Raw genomic sequence first — 15,000 nt, 5'->3', positions numbered from 1 at the left:
ATAATAAAAATAACACCATCAATATTCATGGCACTAGTAAAAAATATGTCTTCCCACCAATTCAAATCAGGTAAGGTCACAAGGTCTTAATTGATTCCTTTGTGGCTAAGCACTAGCAGAGCCATCTATGTGCAGAGACATTTTACAAAAAATATAAAAAATGAGCACAGCTCTTTCCCCAGTTTTTGTTAATTTTTCCCAGTAGCATTGGGTTAACGATTGGTGACAAACACTGATGCTATGCATGATCAAGCTAGTTCTAATTTATTATGCTGAGCAGTTACTACCTTGTTTAGCTTTGACTGCCGTCAAAGGAGAAAGATTCTCTCAAAAATAGGTTTAAAGTCTCTCTTTATCCTCATTTCATAAAGAATTGTGTTTGCCACAAGCAATAGGATAGAGAGCTGGGTAAACGTATGTTTCCTGTGCTTCTAATTATTCACTCAAGTAGCTGAACACACTTGAACCCCCGCAAACGGCTCCATATGGCATGGGGCATTCCCGTTGTGAATGGGTTAACCTAACCAAGAGATTCCTCTACGCTAAAAATAAAATTACAGCAATCCCATATAGATAATCAGATTTCTGATATTACCTATAATATCAGAAAAAACAAACTTTGTAATGAAAGAAGCCAGTGAGGAAATACAATAGCTAACAAAACAAATACACTCACCTCTCTTCAGAGCAGTGATATAATCTGCAACTTTTGATTGTATCACTTTCTCACACTTCTTTCTCAGGAACTCTTTCACATCATCTCCTGCTGAGCCTCCAGCCGTCACACTTACAGACACCTAATGGAGAGAGAAAAAAAATACATGTTGCATTCAAACTGCAATAAGCCTAGTCTTCATTTAGATATCTAGTGCTGCTGTTGAGAATGAAAAGGAAAGAAAATATAACTTACAGGTTAACTGCAAACAAGAACACACAAGCCTATAGAAGTTATTATATGAAAACTGCATTTTCCCTGTGAATTGTCTGAATAAACTATTTCTGATGAGCTAAAAGAGGAGAAGGGCCCCTGAGAGAAAAAATATTAGATCATGTCCAAATGCATATGCAATCATTAATACCATTGTCTTTCTTTCATAGACCCTAGAAGGAGAGAGTAGCTACAACTCTCTCAAATAAATGAATAAAAATAGTATATGTATGAATATGTGTGTGTGTGTGTGTGTGTGTGTGTGTGTGTGTGTGTGTGTGTGTGTGTGTGTGTGTGTGTGTGTGTGTGTGTGTGTGTGTGTGTGCATCATTTTCGTATTATTAAATTTCTGTAACACACCCTGATGTGCTGGTCACAGCAGGCAAAAATAAGATCCTGAGCATGAAAACAGTGTCCTCCCTCAAGCCGGCACTCATTCTGCCATGGCTCATGGATGGTACATTCCATCTTCCTCTACCAGAGGAAATAATGCAAGAGCCCCTTCCTAAATGCCCAAGTGATTCATGGTGAGTCATTCCAGTCTTCGGCAAATTTTTTCCATGACATTCCCATCAGTCACATTATATCCCATGGGTTAAAGAAATCATATATGAAAAAAAATATATAATAATAATAATAATAATAATAATAATAATAATAATCACAACTGCACAACTGAATAGTTGATTAAAGAAAAAAAACTTGCATCAATCTCGCATGGCTCATTCTCCTCAGAGAGATTGGGTATCTGGATGTGGCCCTTGATGTCCTTCTTGGGCTCATCCTCCTTCTTGGCCACCCAGTCCATCTTGATGTCCCACTCATAGAAGAAGATGAGCTTCCCTTTGCGGTTGTTGACCATGGCTTCCCCATCACACTTAGACACTTCCTTGATGGTTACTTTGGCTGGGGGAGGAAGAGACTGAGGTCAGTGCCAAAGACTCAAGTAAGACTGGATTGAAGAACCAGTTACTAAAGAGGAAATAGGAATGGAGCCTGATACAAGTACTGTCAAGGCTTCCTTCCAATACTTAAAAATCATAAACTCTGAACAAAATATTACTAATTATTCAAAGTACAATAAATATCCCAGTTCTTATTTGAACAAGGATTATATCTTATTGTCAACTAAATATTTCTATATTACAATAGCATGTGTAAGACTTCCACTGTATTAAAACAAAGAATCTGAATACACTTCTCTGTAAATATACAAAAATACCAAAAATAAATAACACTAATCCAAACAGCCACAAGACTTGCCTATGGCCACCCTCCTGCAGGGAAGAGCATGCTTCCTTATCTTCCATAAGGAGATAAAGCTCAGTAATCTTAAACAACCTTATATGGTGTAGAGGAACAGAGTGCAGGATACTTACCAAGTCCTGGTTCCTCCAACACCATGCCCTCAAACAAGCTCTTAATCTTCTCTTTGCTCCAACCACTGGCATTTTTTTCAGACCTGTTGGGAGAATGGATGCACCTTGATTCTCTATTTCTTCAAACAATATATAAATTAATTCAACCATATAATAAGATTTAACTTATTAACTCATTATCTGAAGTGGTTATGAGAAATCCTTTTCAATAAACACTGATGGTGATTCTTTACATAATAACCCCATTTATAACAATAAAAATAAAAAGATTAAATAGAGAAAGAATGTTTTTTCTTTCCTTTTTCTTTATTAACCATAAAATTGTCATCAAGCACATTTAATAATTGATTATGGAACAGATGATCCTAGAGTAAATAACAGGATTATTTAAACAGTTTGTATATGTCTATGTGTGACGCACGCACGCACGCACGCACGCATGCACACACACACACACACACACACACACACACACACACACACACACACACACACACACACACACACACACACACACACACACACACACACACCCACACACACACACACACCCACACACAGACTCTCACACTCCAATCTAGCTTATATATTCTGTTGAGAGAGACCTGATTTATTGTCAAATAAGATACCAGCCCAAATTCTTTGGCCAAAGGTTTAATGGCCTTTGCCACTGCAGGAAGTGCAAAGAACACTGTGATCATTTAAAACTAAACCACTATTGTGTTGATCTTTAGGCTGCAGGCCATCTCCACAGACCAAAGTACATTTCACATAGATTTGGATAGAAAAGAAAATACGGTTATGGGAAAATGTAAAATTTCAAAAACCTTTGCAGTTGTCTCCTAAAAATCTACCAGATTTATATCTCTAATGGGTAAATATTTAAAACAGTGGTCCCAAACTCAAGCCAACAACCTTGGGTGAGAAGGATATGGGTGAATTAGCTCGTAACAGGCCTTTTAAAAGTAAAAGAATGTGGAAAGTGAAAAATCCAAGCCAAGGAATGTATTCTAAATGATATGATAGTGGAAAATAGAAACAGCCAAGCCAAGATTCAGTCCCAGAAGATTCAAACTGGTATTGCACAAACAAACAGATCAGCCCATCCTAAATGCACAAACTACCATAAAGATTGCTGTATGAACCAAAACCCCCTCCTGTGTGTTTCATTGAATCAGATGCTAATGTTATCCATAAGATTGTAATAATGCCATTAACCCAATCATGAGAGCCCCCAACGTAATATTGAACAACACATCAGGGTACTTATGGAGTTGACTGCTCAAGGGAAAAAAGGTAAGAACTGAAAACATAAAATTACCTAGCTCTCTATGTTCTTGGCTGTGGCATAGATTATTAATTAGGTACTGCACCTGAGGGTCTATTTCTCCTCAATTAACCCTTTTACGACAGGTCATGTCTCTAGATGTCATAACAAACTGCTCAAAATGTGGCGTGCAGCTGTACGCAGCGGCGGCACACCGAAGCGCTTCGAGGCGGTGATTCGGGGCCAGGGCCAAACAAGTGCACACTGTTTAGCATACACAACTTTAAGCTGGCTCAACTGCGCATAATGTAAAGACATCATCTTCATGTTAGATTGCAATCAGGTTAATAGTTTGTTTCACAGGAATATTGGGAAAGAATACAGATATATGTTGCAATGTAAACAAACATCACTTCTGAAATAAGCAATGAATACTGTGACAAGAGAACTGTCAAATTTACTGGTGGATGGCTGCATCTGCACAACATATTGATGAAAAAAATATTTCTTTCTTTCCTTAACCCATTCGCAACGGGCATGTCACGTTACCATGCCATGCCCACTGTGAGTTTACTTGATTAATTGTTTTTCCACATAGATGGCTACACTTGTACTAAATCACCAATGAGCCAACTACGAGTACTGCCTGTCTCGCCCGTTTACCCTTTTCTTTAATTTACGAAAATATTTTACATTATCTTATTTTGCTTTTAATATTCATAATAAAAATAACACCACTGATATTCAAAGCACTAGTAAAAAATACATTTCCCGCCAATTCAAGGAAAGGTGAAATCAGGTAAGGCCCCCTATCAACCCTCCTCTTGGGCATTTGGGCAAGCCCAGTAACTGCAACTGAAATTGTTGAAAAAAATTTGTGATGTAGAGTTGGGGACTTAGTCTCCATCGAGTGAGTCCGTATTGTAAAGAATTACCACGTGTGCCAAGACAATTCATATAGGGTTACTGAACTTAGTTGCGGGAGGGGACCAAACCAAAGGTCACACTAGCCGCTTATTGCTGAGGATCCCAGACAGCCACTCAGAGTCTGTGTACAAGGTAGGATTGGTCACACTATGCACAGTGTCCCATGTAATGTAATCATGTGGTGGATTAGTTGTTCTGGGTTGGGGTTTGGGGGCAGCAGGAGGTTACAGGGGGGACAGCCTCCTACATTTGACCATTTATTGACCAGTTCTCTGTCTATTATTCATTTTTTACCCCACAATTTCCATGGTGCCATTCATAGACTTCCTTGCTATTAGGGCCAAGATTTAGGTAGTAGGGAGTGAGAGGTATCCACTGATACCAATGTCATGACCAGCAATGTAAAGGTATTCTTGGTAAATGTTCAGAATAACTTTGCATGACTGATCATGACAATTATGTTATCAGTAGATTCCCCTCACTCAAATATAAATACATAATGCCACGGAAACTACTCAATACCCACAATATACCCCAGAGGAGGGCATGAATGGCACCAGGGAAATTATGGGGTAAAATATGAATAATAAACAGAGAATTGGGGAAAACTTACTGTGCATGTCAACCAAGAGTACAGTAAAATAAGTGTGTGGAGTGGATACCTTGACGCAATCTAAGACACTTTTCATCTATGGCAAAAGGAGCGCAAATCCAAAATAAGGGAGATACAAGACAGAAAAGAAAGATCGACCCTTCATTTTCTAAGTCCCCTTCCATGTTTACCTCACGAGGATCAAAACAAATGTGACGCGCAACTCATTACTGCGATCCATCAAGTAGTCCATGTATTGCTACGCACTTATGAAAAGGCTTATTTTATCATTACAAGCATCTGTTTTCCCAAATTAATGTATGTAATGCATTCTTCTAGTTTTATTATACTTCTTTTACATCTTTTGGTAATTATTTATGCTATTCTGTACAATAACCTTGTGCGCATGCGCGTGTTCACCGGGAGATTTGACAGGTCGTCTGGCCCCATTCAGTGAGAAACGCCAGTGAGAAATGTTTCGTTTTAAGTGCTGCGTCAACTCTGGGTCATTTTTAAAGTCATATTGTGGATATACAGGACAAATAGACATTATTCTCAATCAAAGCCTGATATTTGAGCCCAACAAGTGCCCCAATTGTCGAAAAAAGTGATTAAAAACCAAGCAATTCTGACCATAGACGGAAACATAGAAAAGTTTGATCTTTCGCTATATAAAGGTTTGTGGTTTAACACTGGGGGTCCAGGGGGCATAGCCCCCTGTCTAGGCGTATTTACTACTAAGGGGATCCAGGGGGCGTACATATCACCACGGGGTCCAGGGGGCATAGCCCCCTGGCTAGGCGCATTTAATACCACGGGGGTGGCAGCCCCCAGGAGGGTGGCTACAGTGAGCACAGTCTCCTGCATTAAACATTATAATGATTTTCTCTGTGCATATTATTAAGAGGTTAATGTTACCGAGAGCGACGCACGGAGGTAGAGCAAATTGGACATTGCCATCTTGTAGAGCATAAAAAATAGAGTAGGAATCTATACAACTAAATCTGCAGCGGCCTCATATTTCCCGGGAAATGACAAAAATAGGCTCTGCAGGGCACCTCTCTGAGGCCAAGTCCCCATCCATGTTTACCTTGCCAGGACCAAAACAAATGTGACGCGTAACTCCTCATTGCGATCTACGAAGTAGTCCATGTATTACTACGCGCTTGTGAAAACGATTATTTTGTAATTACCAGAGTCTGATTTTCCGAATTCGTGTATTTGATGATTTGTTTAACTTTTATTATACTTCTTTTACGTGCTGTGGTAATTATTTACACTATTTTGGACAATAACCATGTGCGCATGTGCGTTTTTCCACCGGGAGATTTGACACTTCGTCAGTCGCCATTAGTTCCGAAACACCGGTGAGAAGTGTCACATTTTAAGAGTGTTGCGTCGATTCCGGGTCATTTTTAAGGCCGTATAGTGGATATATAGAACAATTAGATATCTGCATCTATCTCAGCTTGATATTTGAGCCCAACAAGTGCCCCAAATGTCGAAAAAGTGATTACAAACCAAGGAACTCGGACCATAGACGGAAGCGAAGAAAAGTTCGATCTTTCGCAATATACAGGTATTTGGTTTTACCCTGGGCGGTTCCGAGGGCAGAGCACCTAGGCTAGGGAATATATAGATCGTATTTTCTTAAAGCCACGGGGGTCCAGGGGGCGTAGCCCCCTGGCTAGGCGCATATAGTACTACGGGGGTCCAGGGGGCGTAGCCCCCTGGCTAGGTGAATATAATTAGGCTAGGCTAGGTTAGGTTAGGTTAGGTTAGGTTAGGCTAGGCTAGGCTAGGCTAGGCTAGGTTAGGTTAGGTTAGGTTAGGTTAGGTTAGGTTAGGTTAGGTTAGGCTAGGCTAGGCTAGGCTAGGCTAGGCTAGGTTATGCTAGGCTAGGTTTGTATATTACTAGGGGGTCCAGGGGGCGTAGCCCCCCGGCTAGGCGCATATAATACTACGGGGGTCCAGGGGGCAGAGCCCCCTGGCTAGGGAATATATACATCATAGTGTATGAAAGCCACAGGGTTAAGGTTAGGTTGGTTAATTGTTTAGGACGCATTTTACGATTACCACAGGGGATCTGGATAATGTGAAATCCCGTAGTTTTTTACCGAGCGTTGGGTTTGATTCCCGTAGAGTTTTTTCGAAAGTTGGCGCGTTAATCCGTAGACTTTCAAAGATGGCGGGGCGTCCGTAGAGTTTCACTGGCCGATTTCCTTCGTTTTTTGTGCTTTTCGGGACAAATTTGGCTCGGGTTTTCGAAAAAACGACTTTTTAACGTTTCATAAATCACTTTCTTCGATTTCTGCAGGTTCCTTTTGACATCCAGTGCCATCCATTATTCCCCCCCCAAAACCCCCGGTTCCCCACGCATCCCCCAAGATCGTTGGGTAGAGGAAACAAACAAAAAATCTGATTTTGGAACATAGTCTCTGAGAGGATGCGTCGCTCTCGGTAACATTTACCTATTAAGATTTTACCCCCTAATTCCTAATTCCCTGCTATCGGGGCCATGAATGTGAGGTTTCGAGGGGGTTCTGTGGCAACAGCCCTACATATATGAATAGTATTGGGTGAGAGGAATCATTGATACCAATATCATCTTGATCAGTTATGCGATGGTATTCAGAATATTTATTTATACAGAATAAGCAAAAAATAAACAGAAATGACCTGAGAACATGATACCGAAATGGGTAGGCTGTTAACACCGTAACTGTAAGATCGCTTCAAATCGTTATATTAAACTATCCAAGATTCCCGTTGATATACAATCATCAAAATACACCCCATTTTACAAATCCACGTCTGAAACCATGAAGAAGAACGTAAATCAAGCTCCTCACCACAAACATAACACATATCTCAACACCACCCTACTTCCTCGCCTTCTCCAAAGTTCTTCAACACACCATAAATCTTACATTTACTCAAGAAATACACTCACCAGTGCCAGTTATTAACATTGGTAGCATCCGGTCGCTCCTCCACAATCCACCGAGGATCGCCTTCGCCCCATTTAGCCATTTTGAACGAAATAATTCGCCGAAAAGCAGCAGCCGAACGCTCGGTTTGACGAGTTGCGGTGTGTTTACCTCGCGCTCTGCTAAGGGACCCGAGCGATAAACCTTCTAGAATAAAATGCGATAAAACCTTCTTCTTCTGAGAAAAATATATAAAATTCGATTCTATTAAGCATTGTATGGTAAATCTTAAATCATAAGGCATCTTTAGAACCCTTAATGCGCAAAAATCATCTTTCTCCAGAGTTCCTTAAAATATAATACAATAAAATTCTTCTGCGATTGCAATTCTGTGATAAACTTTCTAGAGCTTTCGACGCGAGAAAAACTTAATTTAAAAACGACTAACAAAATATCATATGAGACATGTTTTTATCACAGATAAATAGCGACTGATCTTTCCTTTATTCCAGGGACCTTTCATATAAACTAGAACTCTCTAGAAAGAACGAGCATAAGTAAGAATAGCAGACGGCACTGAAGCATAAATTGTTATGTCTAAATCAAGAGTTTAAGGGCTAATATCGAGAGAGAGAGACGGAGAGAGAGAGAGAGAGAGAGAGAGAGAGAGAGAGAGAGAGAGAGAGAGAGAGAGAGAGAGAGAGAGACGGAGAGAGAGAGAGAGAGACGGAGAGAGAGAGAAGAGAGAGAGAGAGAGAGAGAGAGAGAGAGAGAGAGAGAGAGAGAGAGAGAGAGAGAGAGAGAGAGAGAGAGACGGAGAGAGAGAGAGAGAGAGAGAGAGAGAGAGAGAGAGAGAGAGAGAGAGAGAGAGAGAGAGAGAGAGAGAGAGAGAGAGAGAGAGAGAGAGAGAGAGAGAGAGAGAGAGAGAGAGAGAGAGAGAGAGAGAGGAGAGAGAGAGAGAGAGAGAGAGAGAGAGAGAGAGAGAGAGAGAGAGAGAGAGAGAGAGAGAGAGAGAGAGAGAGAGAGAGAGAGAGAGAGAGAGAGAGAGAGAGAGAGAGAGAGAGAGAGAGAGAGAGAGAGAGAGAGAGAGAGACGAGAGAGAGAGAGAGAGAGAGAGAGAGAGAGAGAGAGAGAGAGAGAGAGAGAGAGAGAGAGAGAGAGAGAGAGAGAGAGAGAGAGAGAGAGAGAGAGAGAGAGACGGAGAGAGAGAGAAAGACGGAGAGAGAGAGAAAGACGGAGAGAGAGAGACGGAGAGAGAGAGAGAGAGAGAGAGAGAGAGAGAGAGAGAGAGAGAGAGAGAGAGAGAGAGAGAGAGAGAGAGAAAGAGAGAGAGAAAGAGAGAGAGAGAGACGGAGAGAGAGAGAAAGACGGAGAGAGAGAGAAAGACGGAGAGAGAGAGACGGAGAGAGAGAGAGAGAGAGAGAGAGAGAGAGAGAGAGAGAGAGAGAGAGAGAGAGAGAGAGAGAGAGAGAGAGAGAGAGAGAGAGAGAGAGAGAGAGACGCACACACGACACTGGAGCTCCTGCACAATACAATATTGCCGAAGTGTGTTGCTTGACATACATTTGTATGAATACCCATGGAAGGTGTTCTGAATACTTAAAACACGCAAAAGGAAACACATCAGATAATTTTTTATTATCTTCTCTCACTGATAACCGTTATTTCGATATTCCGTGTTTACCTCCAGCCGTGGTGACCTGGCAAACTACCTGTCAAGCGCTAGTTTGACGAGCAAACTGCCAGTTCAGACCTCCACCACTACTACCCTCCTCTCCCCAAACGACTCCACCATCTCCGTGCTACACCTTTTCACTTCATATTTCTTATGACTCGTGTCATAGTTTTCTTTTGTCTTTTTCTTAATCTTTTCCCCACTAACCCCTCTCTAACTGGTGTGTGATACAGCTCTCGGGGATTCCGCAGGGACAGTACCCTGGGTGAACTAACACCGTCCGGCCCCCCTGAGCATGCCATACGCCCCCAACCCCCACAAGAAAATTAAGCGGATCGAAGGCATCGGAGGACACACGCAGAGAGAGAGAGAGAGAGATACATACACACACACACACACACACACACACACACACACACACACACACACACACACACACACACACACACACATATATATATATATATATATATAATAAAATATAATATATAAATTATATATGTATATATATGTGTGTGTGCTCTACCAAATGGAAATTTACACCGGAATGCTGACAGATCACTTTATGTTATGCCTTAATAACACCATATAATAGAAGAAAACATTATTCTAACCATTAAAGATATAATATGAGCTTGGTCTCTCTCTCTCTCTCTCTCTCTCTCTCTCTCTCTCTCTCTCTCTCTCTCTCTCTCTATCTCTCTCTCTCTCTCTCTCTCTCTCTCTCTCTCTCTCTTTATCTCTCTCTCTGAAAAAAAAACAGACCCAAACTTAATCAACTGCCACTGTCAATGGTAACGATAAATGTAAAACCTAACTCCAAATCATAAGCAAGAAGAAAATCAATGAATGTTAAATTTACAGAGTGAGGGAATGTGACCAAAGCAGCAAACCTCTTAGTTGCTGGCGTCACAGGGGTTGTAGAACACCCTTGAATTTGCCACCATCTACTACCCTTTCATCTACAATCGATTGGAATGTAAACGTGCCCTTGCTAGTTCACTTCATACCACGTCTGAAATAAGAAACTTTGAATGAAAGACTATCCTCATGAACATTCAAAACCTTTGCCACATAGTGAACACTTGAACCCTCTGACCATCCTTCTAGTGTAAGTTCTACTGAAACAAAATCTTCCGGCTGTTTGTGTGCCAAAATTTCCCTCTGCTGGTCTACTTGTTCAGTGTCCATATCCACTTACTCAGACGGTTCTGATGAGTCTGTCCGTTCAGAGGCTGAATATAATCTTCATCAGATAATTCATAAAAATTGCAAACTGTTTTCTTTCCATGACTGGATGTCTTTGACTTCGGTTTCTCTCCCTGTTTCTTTACCTGCTTGCTTGATTTCTATTTTTTTTTTCTTTCTTTCTTTATCCTTCAAAGTGGTAATTTCTTCATTTTCTGTTATTAAACAAGCTTTACGAAGTGGTCTGGCTAGTGCTTTAGGCATAGGTCTGACATTTGGTGATTTAAGACTGAGAGTGGGTGTCGCGCCATGAATCCTTGTACCAGTCCCTTGTTGCTGAATTTGCATGGTGCCATTCAGGTGGAATTTTTAGCACTTTGTTGACAACTGCAGATTCATAAGTTAACCTCATGAAATCTTCCTTTGGAAATCCATTGAATATCTTAGTAACTGACGCTACGTGCTTGACCAGTGCCTCTTCCATTTCTCGAAAAATGGGAGAATCGCTGGAGCGTGACTTGCAGAGTCATGGGTTTGGCCCTATACCGTGCACGGTCTACTCAAAGGTCGCGGGCTCGCGCCACGCAGCCGGCCGGGGGCCGCCGGGGTAACCATTCCCCGTGCCGCCCCGCTTCTCGGTCGGTTTGTGGCCCTGCCCTTCACACAGGCGACCGCTCCCGTCTAGACGTCCGGAATGGTTTCCGAGTGCCTCCCCCCCCCCCTCACTGAGGTGAAACAACCTTTGGATGGTTGCTTTAGAGGGATGAAAGGAACCAGCTGGCAAAAGGACAAAACCCCCCTTCCCTCACTGAGGTGAAACAGCCTTTGGATGGCTGCTTTAGAGGGAAGGGGGAAACACTTTGAAAAGACACAGGTCCTTTCCTTCCTCACTGAGGTGAAACAACCTTTGGGTGGTTGCTTCAGGGGAATGAAAGGAACTGCCTGGCAAGAACGCAAAACTTCCCTTCCCTCACTGAGGTGAAACAGCCTTTGGGTGGCTGTTTCAGAGGGAAGGGGGAACTACTTTGAAAAGACACAGGTCCTTTCCTTCCTCACTGAGGTGAAACAACCTTTGGGTGGTTGCTTCAGAGGGATGAAAGGAACTGCCTGGCAAAAGTGCAAAACCTCCCTTCCCTCAAAGGGGGAAACTACTTTGAAAAGACACAGGTCCTTTCCTTCCTCACTGAGGTGAAACAACCTTTGGGTGGTTGCTTCAGGGGAACGAAAGGAAGTGCCTGACAAGAACGCAAAACCTCCCTTCCCTCACTGAGGTGAAACAGCCTTTGGGTGGCTGTTTCAGAGGGAAAGGGGAACTACTTTGAAAAGACACAGGTCCTTTCCTTCCTCACTGAGGTGAAACAACCTTTGGGTGGTTGCTTCAGAGGGATGAAAGGAACTGCCTGGTAAAAGTGCAAGACTCCTCTTCCCTCACTGCAGTGAAGCAACCTTTGGGTGGCTTCCTCAGAGGGCTGATCAAAAGGGCTTCAAACAATGATGTCTCGTAGGTGGAAGGGCATCCCCTCTGGTCTCTCCCCAGGGGTTTACACCTACCCACGCGTTTGCCGTGCGTGGCAGCCTTGTGCGCTGTGGAGACGGGAGTCCTGGAGGTTGAGCGATGCCGTGAACGAGTACGCCCTGCAGCTAGCAACACGCCTCTTTGGTCCTCTATTCCAGCAAGACAGGCGGCCTGATCCCGGCCCGGTCACGGTCAATCGGCTGGTCTCCCCCGGGAGGCTAGGGTCAAGCAGTCATGCCGCCATTGGCACTCACAATGGTCCGTGAGCGCCGTCACGATGGCTATTGGCTGCGTATATCCTCTCATCACTCCTGTTGCTGTTAGACACTGGTTCTGACACTCAGCTTCCCCTTGTTGGACTCCGTGGTGGGTGGGGGCGTGAGAGGATGAAGCACTTACCAATTTATGGATAACTCAAACAAACACCCCCCACAGACTGATAAAAATGTTGACGAACCGCGCAAGGCCCAAACCACGGCAGTCCCCATGAAGCCATATGTGCCTTCCGGTGGCAAAAGAAAGTCCCATGCACAGGATGACACTGTCACCCCTGCTGCTAAGGTGGACAAGACCGAAGCCAATGGGTCTGTCCACCGAATAGTCAAACATCTTGACTCGCGAGCTGGCCTCTCCAGGCCAACAGCTAAGCCAGGAAGGCCCCTGAGTTCTCAGACGGCCTCCCCGATTGAGAGGGGAGAGCAGGCTGAACCAGCCGCATCAGCTGCTGCCTCCACAAACAAGCCCGAAAGCCGAAAGGGCGGGTCGAAGCGTCCGAGGCCGGAGACCGACTCTGATGAAGAGTCGGGACCCCCTAAACGCTTCGCCCAGTTCAAAGTGCCAGCTAAACCCGAAGGCTTCGACAATGCCTACCAATTGTTCAGGGGCATTGGAGTTGCAACGGAAAATCCGGTTGTCGATCCGGGTCGCCCGAGATCAGGGCATGATCATAATGTCCAAAGATCAAGCTACCTTGAATTTCCTCCGGGAAACGAAGGAGCTAGCCGATGGGAGGAAAGTGAGTCTTTCCCCACTAAGTCCCGAAGAAAAGAGAACCAAGATGGTGCTACTTGGCTTCTCAGTCTCGTACGATGTGGAGCCGATCGCTTCACACCCACAGGTCGTGCAGGCTTCCCGAATGTCGAAGGGGAAGACTCCAACCAGGCAAGTCCTGGTGACCATGAAAGGTGCCCCAACCACTACCCTTGATCTGGGTAACTGGGGCCCCTACAACCTTCGAACGTATGTGCCAGAACCACTTCGGTGTTTCAAGTGCCAGAAATACGGTCACAACCAGGCTAACTGTACAGCCAAGCCTAAATGTGGTGTCTGTAGCAAGGCACACAACACAGAGGTATGCCTCAAGGCATACAAAGAAGAAAAGAGGGACACAACAGCCAAAAGTCCCAACTGTGCCAAGAAGCATCATGCCTGGAGCCTGACTTGCTCTGTCAGGAAAGAGGCGGCCCTCAGGCGACAAGAGGTTGCTCAAAAGCGATCAGACTTTGTTCCTGCCCCACCGGGCACCCATGTCTGGGGAAGGAACAAAAGCGAAAAGGCCTCCCGACCTCCTAAGGGGAAGGAAGCCGCCCCCCAGCCGACACCGGATGTCTCCAACAAAAAGGAGTTTCTGACAATGCCAAAGGTGCAGAAAAAGAAACTAAAGAAAAAAGGTTCTAAGAGCACCACAAAAACCTCCCCAACAGATGATCATCTCCTCTTTGACGAGGACGATGTGACTCTCCTGTTAACTGCTGTTGTCTCAGCAGTAGCAACAGCCCTGGGGAGGTCGAGTGAGGAGGGAGAGAAGGCAGTTTCGGTCGCCATGACGGCAATGACCCAGACTGTCGCAGCCCTGAAGGGAAGAAAGCTGGTTAGAGCAAAACCAGCCTCACCCTCACCCAAGGACGAGACTCCCCTCCCCACTCAAAACCAGGCCATGCCTTCACAGGCAGAGCCAAAACAGGCTGAATCTGTGCAGCCAGAGCCAGATCACGCTGACCTTGCCCAGGCAAGGCCAGCAAGGCCAGCCAAGAAAAAGCCTGAGAGAAAAGCCGAACCAACCAAAGTCAGAGCTACCAAAGGCTCTCCACCTCCCAGTGGACCCAAGGATAGCCTGACAACAGACGAGGAGCCCTCAACCAGCGAGGACCTCGCAATGGAGTTGTCAGACTTCGACGATGTCTCTGATGTAACTATCACTGAGTAACATCATGACACACCATCTAAGCATCCTACAGTGGAACATCAATAGCTTCTCTGCAAAGAACGCTTTTCTCCAAGCAGTAGTGCGATCAAGGAACATTGACATTGTCATGCTCCAGGAGACATTAACAGTGGACACTGTTCGCTTCTCAGGGTACCATGCCTTCACACTGCCACGAACACCTGGCAAGAGAGGCTTGATCACCCTTGTGAGAGCAACAATCCCCTGCTCCGCAATAGCCGATGCATCGCACTGTGGAGACGATGTTGAATCCCTTGCCGTCGAGGTTCACCTGGCCGGGGGCCCCTCAAACTGTACAACGTGTACAGCCGGCCACGCTGTAGAAGCTTAGACATCAGCCAGGTCTGTGCTTCTGCTGCACACGACCGAGTGAT

General features: G+C 44.2%; 1 protein-coding gene across 1 annotated transcript in view; it reads right to left on the bottom strand.

Annotated features, from left to right (window-relative positions):
• The window catches only part of LOC125032016 (activator of 90 kDa heat shock protein ATPase homolog 1-like), a 15,828-nt gene extending 7,618 nt beyond the window's left edge, over positions 1–8,210 (bottom strand). Inside the window, exons 1-4 of the mRNA XM_047622974.1 lie at positions 8,047–8,210; positions 2,308–2,390; positions 1,635–1,834; positions 677–797 (exon numbers count right to left, since the gene is read on the bottom strand). Of these exons, the coding sequence (XP_047478930.1) occupies positions 677–797; positions 1,635–1,834; positions 2,308–2,390; positions 8,047–8,126 (484 nt within the window). The 5' untranslated portion in view covers positions 8,127–8,210. The remainder of the gene's footprint in view (positions 1–676; positions 798–1,634; positions 1,835–2,307; positions 2,391–8,046) is intronic.
• Positions 8,211–15,000: the final 6,790 nt, after the last annotated feature.

Source organism: Penaeus chinensis, chromosome 2 (assembly GCF_019202785.1).
Source record: "Penaeus chinensis breed Huanghai No. 1 chromosome 2, ASM1920278v2, whole genome shotgun sequence".
NCBI classification, from domain to species: Eukaryota; Metazoa; Arthropoda; class Malacostraca; order Decapoda; family Penaeidae; genus Penaeus; species Penaeus chinensis.
Note: the sequence above shows the minus strand (reverse complement) of the source record. Positions and strands in the feature narration are given on the sequence as shown.